General features: G+C 39.7%; 1 protein-coding gene across 1 annotated transcript in view; it reads left to right on the plus strand.

Moving 5' to 3' along the window:
* The window catches only part of SH3BGRL2 (SH3 domain binding glutamate rich protein like 2), a 62,300-nt gene extending 48,032 nt beyond the window's left edge, over positions 1-14,268 (plus strand). The window contains exons 3-4 of the mRNA XM_006271787.4: positions 5,993-6,073; positions 7,791-14,268. Coding sequence (XP_006271849.1) covers positions 5,993-6,073; positions 7,791-7,805 — 96 coding nt within the window. The 3' untranslated portion in view covers positions 7,806-14,268. The remainder of the gene's footprint in view (positions 1-5,992; positions 6,074-7,790) is intronic.
* The last annotated feature ends 2,541 nt before the right edge of the window (positions 14,269-16,809 follow it).

The following is a 16,809-nucleotide window of genomic DNA, read 5'->3' on the forward strand; positions in this document are numbered from 1 at the left end:
ATTATGACAGCTCTTTAAATATGTTTGCAATCATCATGGGTTTAAAAAATCACTAGTTATGTACTGTTAATTAGAACTAGTCAAAATGCAATACTTCCATTCCATGGAAAGCTTTGTCCATCCTAAGTCAGAGCACAAATTTCCTTACATTTAAAAAAAAAAATGTATGTTTAAAAAATATTGAAATAATCTAGAAGTGTTTGTTTCAACTTTTATGGCTATTATAAATTAATATACAAGCTGAAATTAAGCCCTTTGATCATTTTAACTGAAAGTTGATCAAATCAAGATGTTCCCCTAAAACATTTTGACCTAGTGAAATAAGCATTTTTCTAACCATAACAACTATTCTGTTAATGTTTTTCACCATTTTTATTATTAAGCAGTGATGCTTCACTCGCTGTTGTGAAAAAGCATCCTAACATCTTAATATGCTTTAGAAACTTAGCTATACAAATCCAAAGCGAAATATATCTCTTGCTGATTTTCCCTTCTGGTTAGATGTGCTGTACTCCCTGTATGCTAAAAGCTAGTTACTGGTTTTATCCTTTTCAAGTGTCTGTCTAATTTTGGTTTTGCTTATTGTTGAACCAGGAGCATATTGTTCAGAACCAAGATGAACAAGTCCAAATTCAGTTGCAGAGAAAGTGGTAGAAACTTATTAAATCAAGCCTGGATTTTTATTTTTAAGTAATATTAATTAGCATTTATAACATGCTTTTGATTCATAGGTTTAGAAGCACTTTACAATGGTGAGGTAAAAACAAGGTACAAACACTAAGTTTCTCAAGGTTGCAAAATAGATAAATGTTGGAACTGGGGTTAGAAGCTTGTTTCTGTGATTTCAGTCACCCTGTATTTTCCCTCAGAAGCATAAGCACTGTCACAATAACATAACATTTAACGTATGAGGTGGTCTCATAGCTGGAGTTGGTAATCTTTTGCTTAAGTAACAAGGATGGTGAGTATTGTAAATAAACTGCCCTCTCCAAAACCAGGCAAGGGAGGTAATGACTGACTTCATTAGGAGTCTTCTGCTGGAAAACAATGGCCTGGACAAACTAGAGATTCTTGAAAGCTTAATTATTGTTTGAGTCAAATTATTCACTGTTACAGGCTGCAGTGGAAGCTGTTTGTGCATTCCAGGAGGGTAATGTACATCCATTATGGTTTGAACACGCTGTTTTACTTCACTTCATTGCAGCAGAAAGGTTCTTAAAATGTCTGGCTCAGTTCCCTCTTGTTGATGAATTAGAATTTGCAGGAGTGTGTTTGTCAGGTGTCAGGGGAAGCTCACCTCTTATCTTTGTAATGACCTCCCCCACCATCATGGAGCAGTAGCTGGTTGTGGCTTATTATTGTTCATTTGTTTTAATACTGCCAAGCCAATTCTGAAGCAGACTTAATGGTGTTTGGGCACATCTACATGTGCTGTTAATGTGCCTGAATAAATTCTGGTGCAGTTTGCACCAGAGTCATCTGCTTCCCAGGTGCAGTATTCATGCAGCAATTGGAGCCGGGGTGGAGCAGCTTTGGGCTGGTAATTGGTTTGGGGGGCTCAGCTCCAGGCTCTGGGTGGTGGCGTTGGGCGGCAGAGAGGCTGGCTGGGGCAGAGGGGCTAGGTGGCGGGCAGCCCTCTCATTGTAGCACCCTCGTGCCCCAGCCAGCCCCGGTCACAGTTTACATGTGCGTTTGAGCGCACATAATTACTCAGCTCTAAGATAGTACTTCTCCTGATCAGTACTATCTTATAGTAGAATTAATTGATTTACTGCACTCTCATATGGTTGCACATGTAGATGGTGATGCTTTACTGTGGAGCTAATTAGTCAACTGCAGTAAAGCACAGGTATAGATGCACCCTTTGTGTAGATTCTCTAGTCTAGCTCTCAGAACTCAATGATTTCCTTCAATATCCTTTGTGGAGCTGCTGTTCAACCTGTTTCTTCTAGATGTTTAAAATATCCTCCAATGGGGCAATGACATGTCTGCTGTAACTACTGTATCAGTTCATGTGGCATTCTGGTGTCAGGAGTATCTGCTTTCTCTGGCTGCATGTGTTTGGCTACTCAGTTTGAATTTGTATTAGGTCAAGACCTAGGACCAGTTCCTGGTGTCAGAGTGGTTTATTAAAAAAAACGATTAGATGTAAATTGGTTGGGGTGAACTATCCATTTAGTTTTAATACATACATACTTTGAAAGCTAATTACAATTCATTGTACCCCTCACATTAAGAAAATAAAGAGGAACTGAAGACTTGCTATTTTTGACTTTGCTATTATTTTCAAATGGGATGGTTCCTAGTGCCTGAATAATGGTTAGGCAGTCCCTGTCCTCAAGTGGCCCTTGCCAGTCCTCCTGTGGCACCATGTTTTGAGGGAGCCCACATCGACACTGTGACAGTAACTGTGTGGTCAGCTGCTTGACTGCAGTATTTTTCCATCTGTCTTGAATACTGAATCCCCCCTGAGGGTAAAAGCAAGCAGCTGTCCTAGATAACATACATAGCCAAACAATATGGGTAGATGAAGGAGAACCCCCACCCTGAAGATCAGAAATGGAGAAAATCATGGAATTGAGAGATGATTAGAAATATAGGAACATAAATACATGATTATTGAATAAATGGAAAGTGTTACTAGAATAGTTACATCCTAAGCCAGCAAAAAGCAAATGTTTATAATGGCTTAAAGCTTTTTTTATTTTTCCTGTAGCTGCTAAATGTGTTTTTATTAAAGGCCAAACCAAACTTTCAGTCTTCTGTCAGCATCATTATGTCTTCTGCAGTGTGGAGAGGTATGATCTCTGACTAGTACAGCAGGCAGTCAGAAGGCTTGCCCATAGATGCAGTTATACTAGCAAAATTGTACTGTTCCCAAGTGCACCTTGTTTTGGAGGATCTTATTCAGTTTGTACAAAGCGTAGGGGATAGACTACTACCACTACACAAGCTAGTGTGTTTAAAGCTAACTGTTCCACCTTGCAGTCACTGCTGTGACTACAGTGTAGATAGACCCTTAATCTAATGCCCCACTGAATATCTTGGTGACATTCTGTAGTTGCACATCCTACAGTAACCACAGATTTTAGAGGAGCTACATTTTCCATACAGATAGTGTATGAAGTTATAGTGATAGAAGTTATAATTTAGACATGCTCCCTAATAGGAAACTGAGGGAGTTGTGAATTGGGAGATGGTCCCTCAGCTAGGGAGGAGCTAGCTAGCTAGCTAGTTAGTTAGCTAGAGACGAAGGGTCTTCAGTGGTTGTCTACTGCTCCACAATTAAAATGTGTTATTTTTATTCTAGATTAAGGGAAAAAACAAATAAGAAATGATGGAAAAAGGCTCCATGAGACAGCACAGTGTGCGTCTTTTCCCAGAGGGAGCCAGCATTTTATTCTGGATAAATTTTTGGGGTTTTTTTCAGGGAGCCTGTGCTTTGGATCCTGCCCAAAATCATGGTTTCTGGAAAAATCGCAAAAATCACAATTTCAGTAGGTCCCCACACATTGATGTAGTAGAAAAGAAAACATAAGCAGATCATGCAGAAGGAATCTAGTTTTGTTAGGTATATAGCTTAACATCCCTATGCTCTTTCAAAAAAACCTGATCTTATATTTTGCATGCAGCAGTAGTGCCTCCAGGAATTTTTGCTTCAGAGACTGAGTTTGAAAGAAGCAGCATTTGGAAAATTGACATTAAGTTCACTTTTGAAGATATGTCAAACGTGCTTCTGGGCATAATGGCTGCAGTCAAGCCAAGTGCTCAATAATATGCTTATCTCTAGACATCTGCTTTGTCTGCTGCCTTCCCCAGTGCTTAGAGACAAGTATTTGATTAAATGCCTTGTTGAATCAGGGTGAGCATCTCCTAGATGTCCAAATTTATTTTCTTGGCCTTAGAAGGGAGAGACGGGAAAATTCACAAATAATATTCTTCTATCTAAGTAACAGGAGACACTCTAATTAAAGTACCCACAACGTCACATGTATTCAGTGTCTCTGCACTTCAAAATGGCAGTGGGAGTGTTTTAACTAAAGCTCATTTGACGAGCTGTAGTTAGAGCACCCCTGCCGCCAGTTTGAAATATGGGGATGCTGAATACACGTGATGCAGAGGCTGCTGGAACGTACTAAGTAGCACACTCCAGCAGACTTGCAGCAGGTTTGATTATTCAAGTCTGCTCTAATATGTGCTAATTAGTATGGGTTGGAGCAGAGGTCCGTCGCATATATAGGTGCCCTTCAACACCAAAACCAAAGAACAGAACACCATAAAATTGGTTGTGAATAAATTTAAGCTGGAAATTAGAAGGTTTCTAACTATCAAAGCAGTGAGTTTCTGGGACAGCCTGACAATAGGAGTGAAAAAAAAAGCTAAGAAGTGTCCCTGAGCCTTATGGCTCCTTGGACTAGCATGGCTAAGGAAAGCTAGTTTCTTTAGCCAGTAGTACAAAATGGAATGATGTAACTAGTGGCATATTTGGCCTCTGACTCCCCAGCCTGGGTCAGCTGTGGGGAAGTCTTTTGCATGAGTCTAGAATGGGGTTCTGGAGCCACAGCGAGACGCCTTAGTTCCTTCTATGGTAAGGGGAACAGTAGCTAACTAGTTTAACTGTGGACTTTAATCCATGTGTGAAAGGGAAAGGGAGAGAGAAGAAAACTATATATTTACTGGGAGCTGGAGAATTGCTAGGCTTTTGATAGCATAAAGTAGGTTAAAGAGTTCGATACCTCACAGACTGAATAGGATCTAAACCTAAATGCAATCCTACTCCACCCTATTTGACTCCCTGAAAAAAGCATTGACATGTCCACACATCATCTGAATCTTAAGAAAAAGCAGTAAAGAGGGTGACCCACCCACCTTTTGTATTATTGCTTAAGTACCAGTTTGGGTATCTAATAGTTGGAATTGGATCTTACCCCTGGTCAGTCAAAACCTTATATATTGACTTCTCATATCCGTGACTTGATTTTCATTAATCTGTATTTGCATCATCATTGTTCAGTCCGCTTTAAGTCCAGTGACTCTTTATTTACTTTTTAAATTTCTCTTCCTTTTTTGGATCTTTAAAAATTTTACCTAAAAACCTTGTGAATGGTTTCCCTTTTAATATAAAACTTGTACATATTTAACAAAGTCCATTAAAACTGAGCTTCAGAACCTGATCCCGAGCAGTACTAAAACATGGTATTCTGTTCTATAATAGAAACTTGTTTATTGGCAGTGTGTAAAAACATGTAGTCTATTTATTTATTTTTAAATATACAGCTACAAAACTGGCCGGTTGGTGATTTGACAGGGTACACTTTTAATGAGACTGCTGATCTGTGACAAAAAGATTACTGAAAGACTTCAGCTGATAAACAGGAGAAGCAGAAAGGGCCAGATAGACAACTCCCTCAGCCTCCTATTAGGGATCATGTCTAACTAATAACTTCTGTTACTATACTTTCTCTATGGAAAATGTAGCTGCTTTGGCATCTGGGGTCATTGTAGGATGTGGAACTACAGACTGTAAACAAGATATTCCATGGGGCATTAGATAAAGTGTCTGTCTAAACTGTAGTCACAGCAGTGACTGCAGAGTAGTGCAGTTACCTTTACACACACTAGCTTGTATAAAGGTAGTAGTTAGTTGTTTGAAGATGCAGATTTTAAAGGTATGCAGGCACCAAGCAGGATTTTCAATTTGACTTGAAGACCACTTTATGTAACTTTTTTCTATGCAATCATTTTTTTTTTTTTTTTAAAAGAAAGTTCAGCCACTGAACATTTTTACTTAATCACTGAAGAAAATGGAAAACAGAGAACTATCATTACATTTAGAATTGTTGGGTTTTTATAGAAGAACATAAGTAGGTACTTGTTACTTTTTCCCTGATGTAACTGCATATCAACTAGACCGGTACTAATTTCAGATATTAAAATACTGAGCTGAAAAACAGCATTACAAATGTTGATTGATATTTTTTTTTCTCTCCAGGATTATGATGGGTTTTTTGAATCCAAGGAAAGCAACACTGTCTTCTCATTTCTTGGGCTGAAACCTAGCATGGCATCAAAGGTGACCATTATATTACAGACCTTTATGAAATTCCACTTGCAAACTTTAGCTTGAATTTTCTTTGAGAAAAATGGTAACTTCAGCACACACATGCTGACCTTTATTTTTGTATCTTTTCTTGTCAACCTGGCATTAACAAGTTAATCAAAACTGGAGCAATCAAAACAGAACAGAAAAGCCTTTTAGATCATACTTAATGTATTATTACCTGCAAATTATTTTCTGACTTCAGTTAGAATCTATAATTATTTATCCTCTTTAAAATTAAAAATTGGGGAACAAATTGTGTTCTCAGTTACAGCCATATAAATTAAAAGCAAATAACATCACTGGAGTTATTCATGCAGTTACACTGCTAACCATGAGCAGAATTTGGTCTTTAATCCTTGGAGTATGTAAAGCTGATGATACAGAAATCATTCTCTTCCTTTGGAAATTACAGTGGCCTGGGAAAACAGCCAAACATCAGTCAATTTTTGGTCAGCAAGCATTTAAAAAAACAGTCACTCTGGGATGCTGGTGAAACCACTGAATTGTAGCAATTCCTTCTGGGGCAGTTAAAACATGAAGGATGTATATGGTATGCAAGAGACAGGTTAGATGCAGTTAGCTTCTGGGTAGTAAAGGCAATATATTTTCTGACGTTACTTCCTGATGGAACCCTGTCAGAGTCCTTTTTCTCTGCATCAAATTTCTGTGCAATGGCTCAAATAGCTGGGGGAGTGTTTTTTTGTTTTCTCAGTGCCTCTTAATTTAGCTGCCCTCTTGCTGTATCGGAGCTGCATCCTGGGTATATTTGCATAAATAAGGATTCCCCCTTTAAAGGAACTTACTTGTTGCTTCTGAGGTCTGTGCAGAGGGTTGAGAAGTGCAGAAAAAATTTCTTCTGGCAACTAGCTCTTGAATACTCCTTGCTTCAAGCAAGAGTCTGAGGAAAAAGAGAAATCTGCCTGGCCCCAGAATCAGAAACAGCAGGTGCTTTGCTGTTGTTTTACTACAAAATAACCTGTAGCTGCCTTGGAGAGAAGTGTGCTACACAAGAGCAGCAAGTAAGAGTCTTAAGGAATGCTACTGATCACCAGCAGCACTTTGGGTGCATCTACATGTGCATTAATGTGTCTTTGCTACTAAGCATTAAGTTTAGTACCATATAAATGCACAGTAGCTGGTGCTAATGCGCAGTACCAAAGGCATACGTGCATGGTCTTTTTGTGACACTTAATAAGTAGACTAATTCTACTGCACATTAGCATGGTTTTTGCTGTGATACATTGATGTGCAATAGAAGTAGTCTACTCCACATTAAGCATCTTGTGTAGATGTGCCCATTGAGACTTATTCAGGGTAATGGACTGTGGTAGTGGTATTACCATGCAGTGAAAGAACACCACAGTTTTCTCTCACTCCCTAATGTGCAGTTTATACTGTGATCTCAGGTGTTACTTAGAAAATTAGGTAACAACATTAGGATCTAAGACAGAAATGAGATCTTCCACTGATAGTAGTACTTAATTACTTTGGGAATTTAGAGATACCATCCTCACTGCATCATGTGCATTTGCTGTTTAATTTGAAACAATCTCTAAACCTACTTTTGGAAGGCATAATATTTGTTCAGTTAATTGTGTGAGCAAATACACGCTTAAGTCCACTACATAAGGAATAATAAAGTGCATCTAAACAGAATGAATAATCAACATTTTTTTCTCTTATACAGAAGTCAGAACCCTAGAACAATCCTTTGGAAGTTTCAAGACACACATGTCCTGGATGAATAACCTTGTGGTTCAGCACATGACTGCTTCCCTAATGGATCACTGTGATAAAAGCCAATGCGTGTCATCACTATTTTGCTTGCCATTGAAGAGGTGCTTTCCAAGGAAGTGGAGTTAATGAGGAGTGTATTCAAAATGGGATAAAGGGCGGGATATTCTTCCTCCTTTTTGCAAATACCCACTGTTTTTTGTCTTGTTTCCAGATTGCATTCCAACTAGCACTGGTATTCTGGTTAATGCTGAAGATGTAGGTGGGTAATGAGGAATGGAAATATGAAATCTGTATTGTCATGGATTCACACATTTGCCATATCTCCTTCCTATAGTTTGAAATTAGTCATTAATTTGTTGCAGCAATTACAGCTTTGATGGTTTTTGGAAGCATTGCTAGTCATGATATAGCAGGTGAAAATGGACTGAAATCTTCAGACATGTAAAACCAAGATTGCGATATTTCTGCCCTCAGTGTACTCAGTGCTGTTTATGCTAGAACACATTTATTGTAATAGACATGAAATACTAGCTTCTTTCATGAAAACAAACACCCTACATGACTCATATGATGATTTGCATCACAAATGGGTGCTTAAAATCAATTAGTAATGGAGAGAAGCTAAACAGACAGTGTTTTGACATTTTCTTTTTTTCCAAATGCAAGTAAGTTGTTCTAGTGATATGCCTGAAAACAACTGGTTTGTTGGCAAGTGCACTTTAAAATGTGAGGTTGTCAAAATCGTGTGTGCGTAAGTTGACAAGGCATTATCCCAAACAGTCACATAATAGAATCTCTCGTTTAGGTCTGATTTCCCACCTCAGATTCTACAGCTCTTGATGGGGCCTTGAAATTAGCTTGCCAAAACTGTAGGATAGATTCTTCTTCCCATGATTGCTTTGAAAAGCGCTTTACTCACTTAGCCCCATTTGACATTGGTGGTGGTACTGGTATTGGTAGGACTCAGTACTGTAGGATGCTGAGCAAACTGGCAGCCAAGCATGTAAGCAAGGATTTAGGTGACAGAGAGCAGAAGGCCTAGTGACTTGGAGTGGGATCCCCAAAGGTACTGGGATTGCTCACATGTTAATGTTAAGCCTCTGCTGAAGTGCTTTGCTGGAATGGGCCATGGTAGTCAGGATAAAAGTTAAGGGTAAAGGGAGTAGACATTGTCCCTGAGGCTAAACAGTGACTATTAAAAACAAAAGAAAAGAAAAACTGAAAGTAGACAGTTTAGCAAATGACTTGTCTATAATCAAGTCTAATTGTATTAGACATTTTGAATCTCTTCCCTCTGATAAAACAACAGCTATTGAATTTTGTTAAGTAGCTTCTGCTCAAGCATGGCAGCTTTACTTCACAGCTATCATGTAAGGATTTGACCATGTTATTCCAATAAATGACTAAATAGCACATGGCTGCTGAGGAGCAGTCACAGAATTATGCAGTTTATTGAAGGCCAGCACTCCTATGAAATGCCCATCTACCAGAAGACCATCTTTCTTGTAAGCAAACAAGCAATCAGGAAGCAACCCACTCTAATGATTTCCATATGCTGCTATAACAAGTACAGTACCCTATGATGCTGGAAGACAGGAGCACAAGTGATTAACAAGGCATACTGATAATACTGCATGACTGACATCCACAGCTGCCAACTGTTGCTACTTTGCAAAGAGTATGTTTTCCCTTCTTTTAACTGGTCTTGTCTCAACTTGTCCCCTGTCCAGTCACTGCTGTGTTATGTTTCCTTTTACTCCATAAACAAAGGCCAAGAAAAAGCTAAAAGCTATGGAGAACAATTTCTCTCAAGCAGCTCCCATTTAAATAAAGGAGCTACAGAGGAAGAACATGCAGAATTTGGTCCTGTGGTATTTCTTACTAAAAACCTTACCTTTGGCACCTCCCAGAAGAGGAATCCAGAGCAGGAGTTAACAGTTGTAACATATAATGGCCTATCATAAAGGCTGTGTCAACAGGACAAAAGTCCCATGTTTTATTCAGTTTTAGTCTCCATGTGAAACACTGAAATTCAGCAAATAATGTGAGCACTGGTTGTTTCCTTTTGTTAAAGGGAACAGGCTCTGTTCACCCCTTACTATGAATGCAAGAAAATGTAGTCAAGTAAATATAATGTACATAATTACAGAAAAAATTACAGAGCAGCCATCCTGGATTTATCACATACTTGATATGTTGTACATCTAGAATTCCCAAAAGTCCAACTTCTGAAAACACTTACACATGAGTAAGTATATGCATGAGTAGTCCTATTGGTGAGGTTCCAACTCTGTTAATGTTAATAGAAAAACTCCTATTGATTTCTGTGGGACCAGAATGAGTTAACCAATTACTCATGCATTTAAATACTTACAAGCTTGAGGTCTAAATTCTAATTGAAATTCAGTTGCATTAACATTACTACTCAAAAAAAGACTTCTTTTACCAGTACATGTGCCTAGACACAACTTTTGCTGACCTCTGATCTAGAAGACAAGTTTAGCTGCAAAGCTGTTCTCCTCACTGGCATGGAGTAGCATTATAAATGCAATAAAAAGCCTGTTTTTGAATATTAGCCTAGCTGACCTGATTAAACCATAACTTCTTGAATATGAGTTCTTTGTGTTACCACCTTATTTTTGTAATTACTAAAATAGGTAGCTTTCTAGTTTGTTACACAAAGGGCGCATTTACACAAGACACTTACTGTACAGTAGCCTAATAACATTGCACAGTAGTGTGCTGGTCAAAAACCATGCTAAAACACTCTGTGCAGTGTTATTAGGCTACTGTGCAGTCAGCGTCACAAAAAAACCACACATCGGTACTACTGCGCATTAACTAGTTACTGTGCATTTAGTTAGTACTTCATTGAGCAAGTACTAAACTAAATGCACAGTAACTACTGTGCATTAATGAATGTGTAGATGTGCCTAAAGTGACCTAGATTTCCTTTTAACCAATGTTATAATTATACATCTCAACAAATTTAAAACAAAAGCCTCGTTGAAGCTAGAGACAGTAGATGAAAGAAATGACAAGTATTACTTAAAAAAAAATTAGCAGTACAAAAAATTACATCAAAAATGAAATGGTCCTGATTCTGAGCCTGTCCCAATAGTTGTCCCAGTTAAAAATAGGCAGAAGATCAGTATCAGGCCTACTATGAATGAAATGCCAGAAAATGGCAGAGTTAATGCTGTTAGTCTCATTAAAGAAATGGGAATTTGATTTGGTAAGAAACTTGGAATCTGACTTAAAATCGTACTCCTGTTTTTAAATGTGTGCCTACATGTCCTGTATGCTTCACTGAGAGACCCTGTTGGTTTCCCAAGGCCAGAATTTGGTCCTTACACAAAACCAGCAATGTTCCTTTTTGCCTTGGTTACCTTGTAGGACATCAGTGCCATCCACTTGTATTGGTTTACTGTCGGACAATTGTCAGAGGAAGCATTTAATTTGAGGGGATGTGCTTGAACATTCACTGTACCAGTGCATTTAGTAGGTATGTTTATTGTACTTTAACAAGTGAAATTGACGCCACAAAATATTGGAGAGTGCCTTGCCTGAAGTAGGGCTGTTACTATAGACGCATCTTATTTGCATTTAGACCAAGCACTCAAGAACTTGTAAGTTTGTTGGAGTCAGTAAAACAATTTTAAAAATGAGTGTGGGGCCTAAGAACAATAAGACACAAGTTGTAGGGCTGAAATGCTTTTTGGATATTTTTTTCTGACTTTTGGAGGACCATGCCCCAAAACATGGCATAGCTGCCTACTGTGCAAGTGAGACAGCATTCTAATGCCTAGGGCCAGCTTAATAAAGCTATTTAGATGCTTAAATTTCCATTGATTTCAGTACTTGTTTAAGCATCTAAGGTGCCTAAATTCCTATTTGAATCTGGCCTCTTAAGTCCAAGGGACCAAACCAACCTCTTCCCACTTCCTCTCCAACTGTTTTAGCACTTAAGTCTACATCTCTGAACTTTATTTTTGCACCTGTAAACTTACTTGGGTGACAAAAATTCTGCTACAGAACTTGCCCCCATTTTGACTGGCCTGGACATATCAGCATCTGTCTCCTTATGTCAGTCCATTGGGAGACACAAACTGGGTAGATTTGGCCCAAAGTCCTGTGAGGGGCCTGCTGAAATCGCATCTAATACATGGAGTTTGGTGCTAAGCAGAGGGGGACAGCCTGTTTCTTTCAAAAACACAGCTGGAGGAGGAAGGGGTGGTTCTGGTCTCATGTAATACTGTACAGCTTAGAGTACATGCAGAGCATGTGTTCCTTCCTGTTGCCCAAGACTGCATTTTTGTTGCACTTTGGCACTGTTTGAAGTAGAGAGTTGTAGGATGCTCTTCGCACCAACTTATTCTCTTGATTTGCTATTAGGGTACTCTCCTGGCAAATGGGAGGTGCAAGTTTGAACCATCTCAGGCTGAGGAGGGCCTAGAACTCCATTTTTTTTACTTTCTGGGCAGGTGCTCTTATGCTTAGTTATTATGTACAAAATAGCTTCTACTCCTGGCATCATTTAAAAGAAAAGAGCAAGCCAGTTGTCCATACCCAGATGGATGACTTGGGCCTCTCAATCCAGGAGCCAGTTTCAAGCTGCAAATCCCAGTCTCCCATAGGCACCTAACTCAGGGCTGCAGTCGGGTGCCAAAGCCCAAGAAAGAGGTGGGACTGCAGTTCCCTGCTCCGGATGGGGTCTCCATGCTCAGCGTTCCTGCCTGTGGTGAGTCCTGTCCTCACCCCGTTCATCACACAGGGACCTTGTGACTTCCATTCCAGGAGCAGAGCACTTGATAGGTGTGGCAACACTGAGCATCACTGTGCCTAAGCCCCTTTGTGAATCTGGAATTTACACTTCATTTTTAAAAAAAAAAGAGAAATGTTTTAAAATAATCTTCTGGTTGATTCATATAAAAAAATATAAAAATAGGAGCCTAAAGATTCCCTCCCAGGTCCACTGTTAGGCAACACTAACTGATCTAGTCACTATACTGCCCCCTGCCCGGAGTTCCTGTTAAAAGGAGCTGCCAGACACTCAGCAGCTCACTTATTTAGGAATCTTAAGTTTTTGACAAGAGTTTAAGGCAGTGGTGCTCAACCTTCTTGGCTGGTGCCTGGTCTGTCCATGGGCTGGATCTTGCTAGTGGTTCTGATCTGGCACCTGTCCCATCTGGCTGTGCAGAGGGGGGTGGGGAAAGCCTGGGTGGGGGGGTGTAGCGTGGCCCCAACACAACTGGGCTGGGAAAGGGGATTTGACCCGGCCCCAACACAGCCTGTGGTGGGGAGGGGGTATGGCACACTCCAAGCTGCGGCACAGGATGTGGGCTGTGAGACTTTGGCAGTGGGGAAGGGTAGCTGTATTAATTCCCCTGCTTCCCTGATGCCAAATTTCCTGACTGGTGAGGAGCTTAGAGGGCCAGATGTCATGGCCGTGTGGCCCACGTTTGCCCTGTGGGCTGGAGGTTGAGCGCCCCTGGTTTAAGGCATTGCAGTTGGCATCCAAACTGCTTTAATTTTTGTTTCCATTTGGCAGAGAGAAGTTTTGGCTTAAAAGAATAAAGATGGGTTTTTGTGAGAGGTTATATTTTTGGGGGTTTTGTTGTAAGTTTCTCTTCTTTGTCACCAGGAAATGCCAAATCTTGTTAGTTTTAGGCTTTGGATGCAACCTGTTTACACCAGTGTAAATAAGTGGGGGGAACATTCAAGATAAAACCCTGCATTAACATAACTCACTCAGAGCTGGCTTAGAATTGGTCCAGGAGAAAACCAGGGATAAAAATATACTAGTGTAAGTGCCACTAATGTTAGTGTTGTGTGTTTTCAGCTTATCCTGGGGTAAGCATTTGCTCAAGGCAAATAGGCTATTCCATACTCCCTGCCCCTTAGTGGTGAGCCACTGTAATATCCATCCTGGAAACATTCTCTACCCTGTGACAACTGGTCATGTGTCAGCGCATATGCCTTGTGTCCAGGCCCATATTTGCTTGACTAGTCCTGCTAATTTCATTAGAATTACTTGCCTGAGGAATGTAAGGAGGATATGGCAAATAATATTCTCTTATGTAAAGAAAAAGAAATGTAGAAATCAGAAAACAGATCAGCCTATTAGAGATTGGCACCATCTCCCCTGCCAATGGAGGACTGAGATGTACTGTTTATTTTCTAATGCTTTGTCCTGTATGATATGTAAAGCCTCTGGTCCACACGGTTCCCATAATATCCCTGTGACATCATACATCCAGAACTGATGTTCTTTGTGACAGCATAAATGTTTTGTAATTGGTGGGTTGGGGAGGGCAGAGTAAAATGTGGGCACATTTTAGACAGTTTGTATAAAATCATGTGGAGTTTCAAATTATGTGTTACAACTCTGTTTACCTAATAAATAATGTTTTAAATGAAAGAAGTCACTTGGACTCTGTAGTAATGTGTGCCAAAGAAAATAGAGAAATAATATTCTTAATCCTCATCCAGCCCAAAGTTCCCTCCAGCACACTGATTCTCAACCAGGGTGTCAGGGCACCCTGGGGTTCTGTGAGATATTTTCAAGGGTGCTGTGAGTTACTGCACAATTAGGTGTGCAAACACCTACATATGACTCATAAGACAGAACCAGAGATTTCAAATAGGAATCTACAGTGTCCAGAACACTGACCTCTTGTGTCTGACTTCTTTGCAACAGAACAATAGCTCTATTATTTTCTGGAGTCAATAAATGAGTGAAAGTTAAGGACTGGCATTTTTTGATGGGTGCCTTGAATTCCTTGAATGCAATGGTGCCTTGAGTCCAGCAAAGTTGAGAACCACTGCTCTAGCAACAGTCTAGTTCAGTCAGCCCTGGATGGATGGGAGTGCCACAGTACTTCTATTACTACATCAGCCCTTGAGCAAAAAGTATGCATCCTCTTCTGCAAGGTACTGAGCATCCTTAGTCCCTTTTGGCTTAGAGGGAACTGTGATATCCTGCATGCCTTCACAAGCAGGCCTAAGTCCCAAAATTAAAAAAAACACAGGAGCAACTCATTGGCTTACAGCATATGTTTTGATGCTACATTCATTGGAGCATCAAGGAAACTAGGGGCAAACTCTTGGGTGGTAAATTGAACTCAGGGGACCTATGATATTTTGTACCAGCTGAAGAAAGGGACCCCCATAGTGGGGATTATTATATACTTAATTTATACAGCTCAAGTTTATTGTGCTTATTTGGAATGAATATAATCAGGACCATTCCAGCCAGCACACTGGAATGAATATTTACTGTGGTACTTTGGAGTTCTGTATATTTGGTTAAATTAACTTAAATGGATGTAACTTGCACCTTCTTTCATCCCTTACAGTCAGGATAAGTTACATCCATCAGGGTGCCCTAGATCACTTTGTAACATAGAATTTACACCCCTTTATATTTGCCCCCTGAAACTGGCCCATTACCTCTGGCCTAAACATTGCTGTGATTCCCCTGTATTCTGGTTTGTCACCTGCTATGAGAAAATAAATACAAGAGGACATTAACACACAGTGGGCAGTCAAGCTTACAGAGAAAGCTTGACCCATACAGGAAAGCAGGTCAGATCCTCAACTGATCTAAATCAAAATAGTTCCTCTAAAGTAGGTGGAGCTGTCAACTTATAGCAAGGTTTGGACTGGACCAAGTATATCTAAAATAGAAAGACTGGAAGGAGTTTGGAGATTCAGATTTACTATCTGTACCAATAAGCAGAAGCAGCTATATTTTTGCTGAAGAGATGGCAATTAATCTAAGCTTATACAAGGGAAAGAGTGACCAGATGTTCCTTATTTTCTGTGCATAGCCTCATTGCTTCCAACTGTAAACCTAGTGGAATGCACTTTCATACCCATAATACTTTGCATGTAATTTCCATGGCATGTGCACAAAGGCACTATCTTCATGCTATATACCTTTAGAAGAAACTTTCTTTCATGGACAAGACTGGCTGTTTTGCTTGATGTTCTCCACATGGTGATTCATTTGGTCTGTCACACTATTCAAAGATCTGCCATATACGAAAGAAATTTCTATCCTAAGATGTAATATGGATCTGAAAATCTTCAAAAAAGGCTTTTAAATAAAAGCATCAGGCTCAGAATTCTTCTGTAAGTGTGTATGCATTTTCACTGGCTTTCCCATCACTGTGCAAGACTTTCTAAGTAATGATTTCTCTTGGACTGTAATTCTTACTTCATTTTCTGACATAAGTCAATGGAAAGACTCCGATTGCTGATTTCATGGGCTTTGGACAAGCCCTTAATAAAGTCAGATTTTCATTTCCATCTGCAGTAGTCATATACAGATGCTTTATATTGTGCTACATATACAAGCCTGTGGCTCCGATTTGCTGTCGTGGCTATTAAATTTATTGTAAGCTAGTTACTTTCATAATTTGTGAACAAAGGATATGATTCAAATCCATAATGAATTATGGAAAAGTCCTATGTGAATTCAGCCCTATTAAATAATAGAGGTCTCTAGATATTGCTCTAAAGGAATGTTATCATTTTTTTTAATTTTGAACCATGCTGTACAAAGGGATAACACATTAATGTTTCTTTTAAATTGTTCAAGCAACTTTTGTTGCATTTTATAGGATTTTTATATAACGGATTTTAGACATGGCACCGATGAGCACTTGTTTCAGAAACTCCTCCGCTACAGAGGGCTAACCTATTTAGATTCTGATATGAAAAGAAGCAGAAATGAGATTCAGGAACTCAGCCCTGGTGAAATGCCTACCATCCCCTAGCCCCCTGATTGTCCCAGGAGACGAGCACAAGGGCTCCATCATTCCTATTACCTTGGGATATGTCTACATCACCTCTGTGGCAAGCCTAGAAATATCGTGGAGAAGCAAGCCCAGCCAATTGCTCCTGCTCAGCGTATGCCAAAGCCCAGAGATTAGACAGCGCAGCTATTTTAGCTGCACAAAGTG

Source organism: Alligator mississippiensis, chromosome 1 (assembly GCF_030867095.1).
Source record: "Alligator mississippiensis isolate rAllMis1 chromosome 1, rAllMis1, whole genome shotgun sequence".
NCBI classification, from domain to species: Eukaryota; Metazoa; Chordata; order Crocodylia; family Alligatoridae; genus Alligator; species Alligator mississippiensis.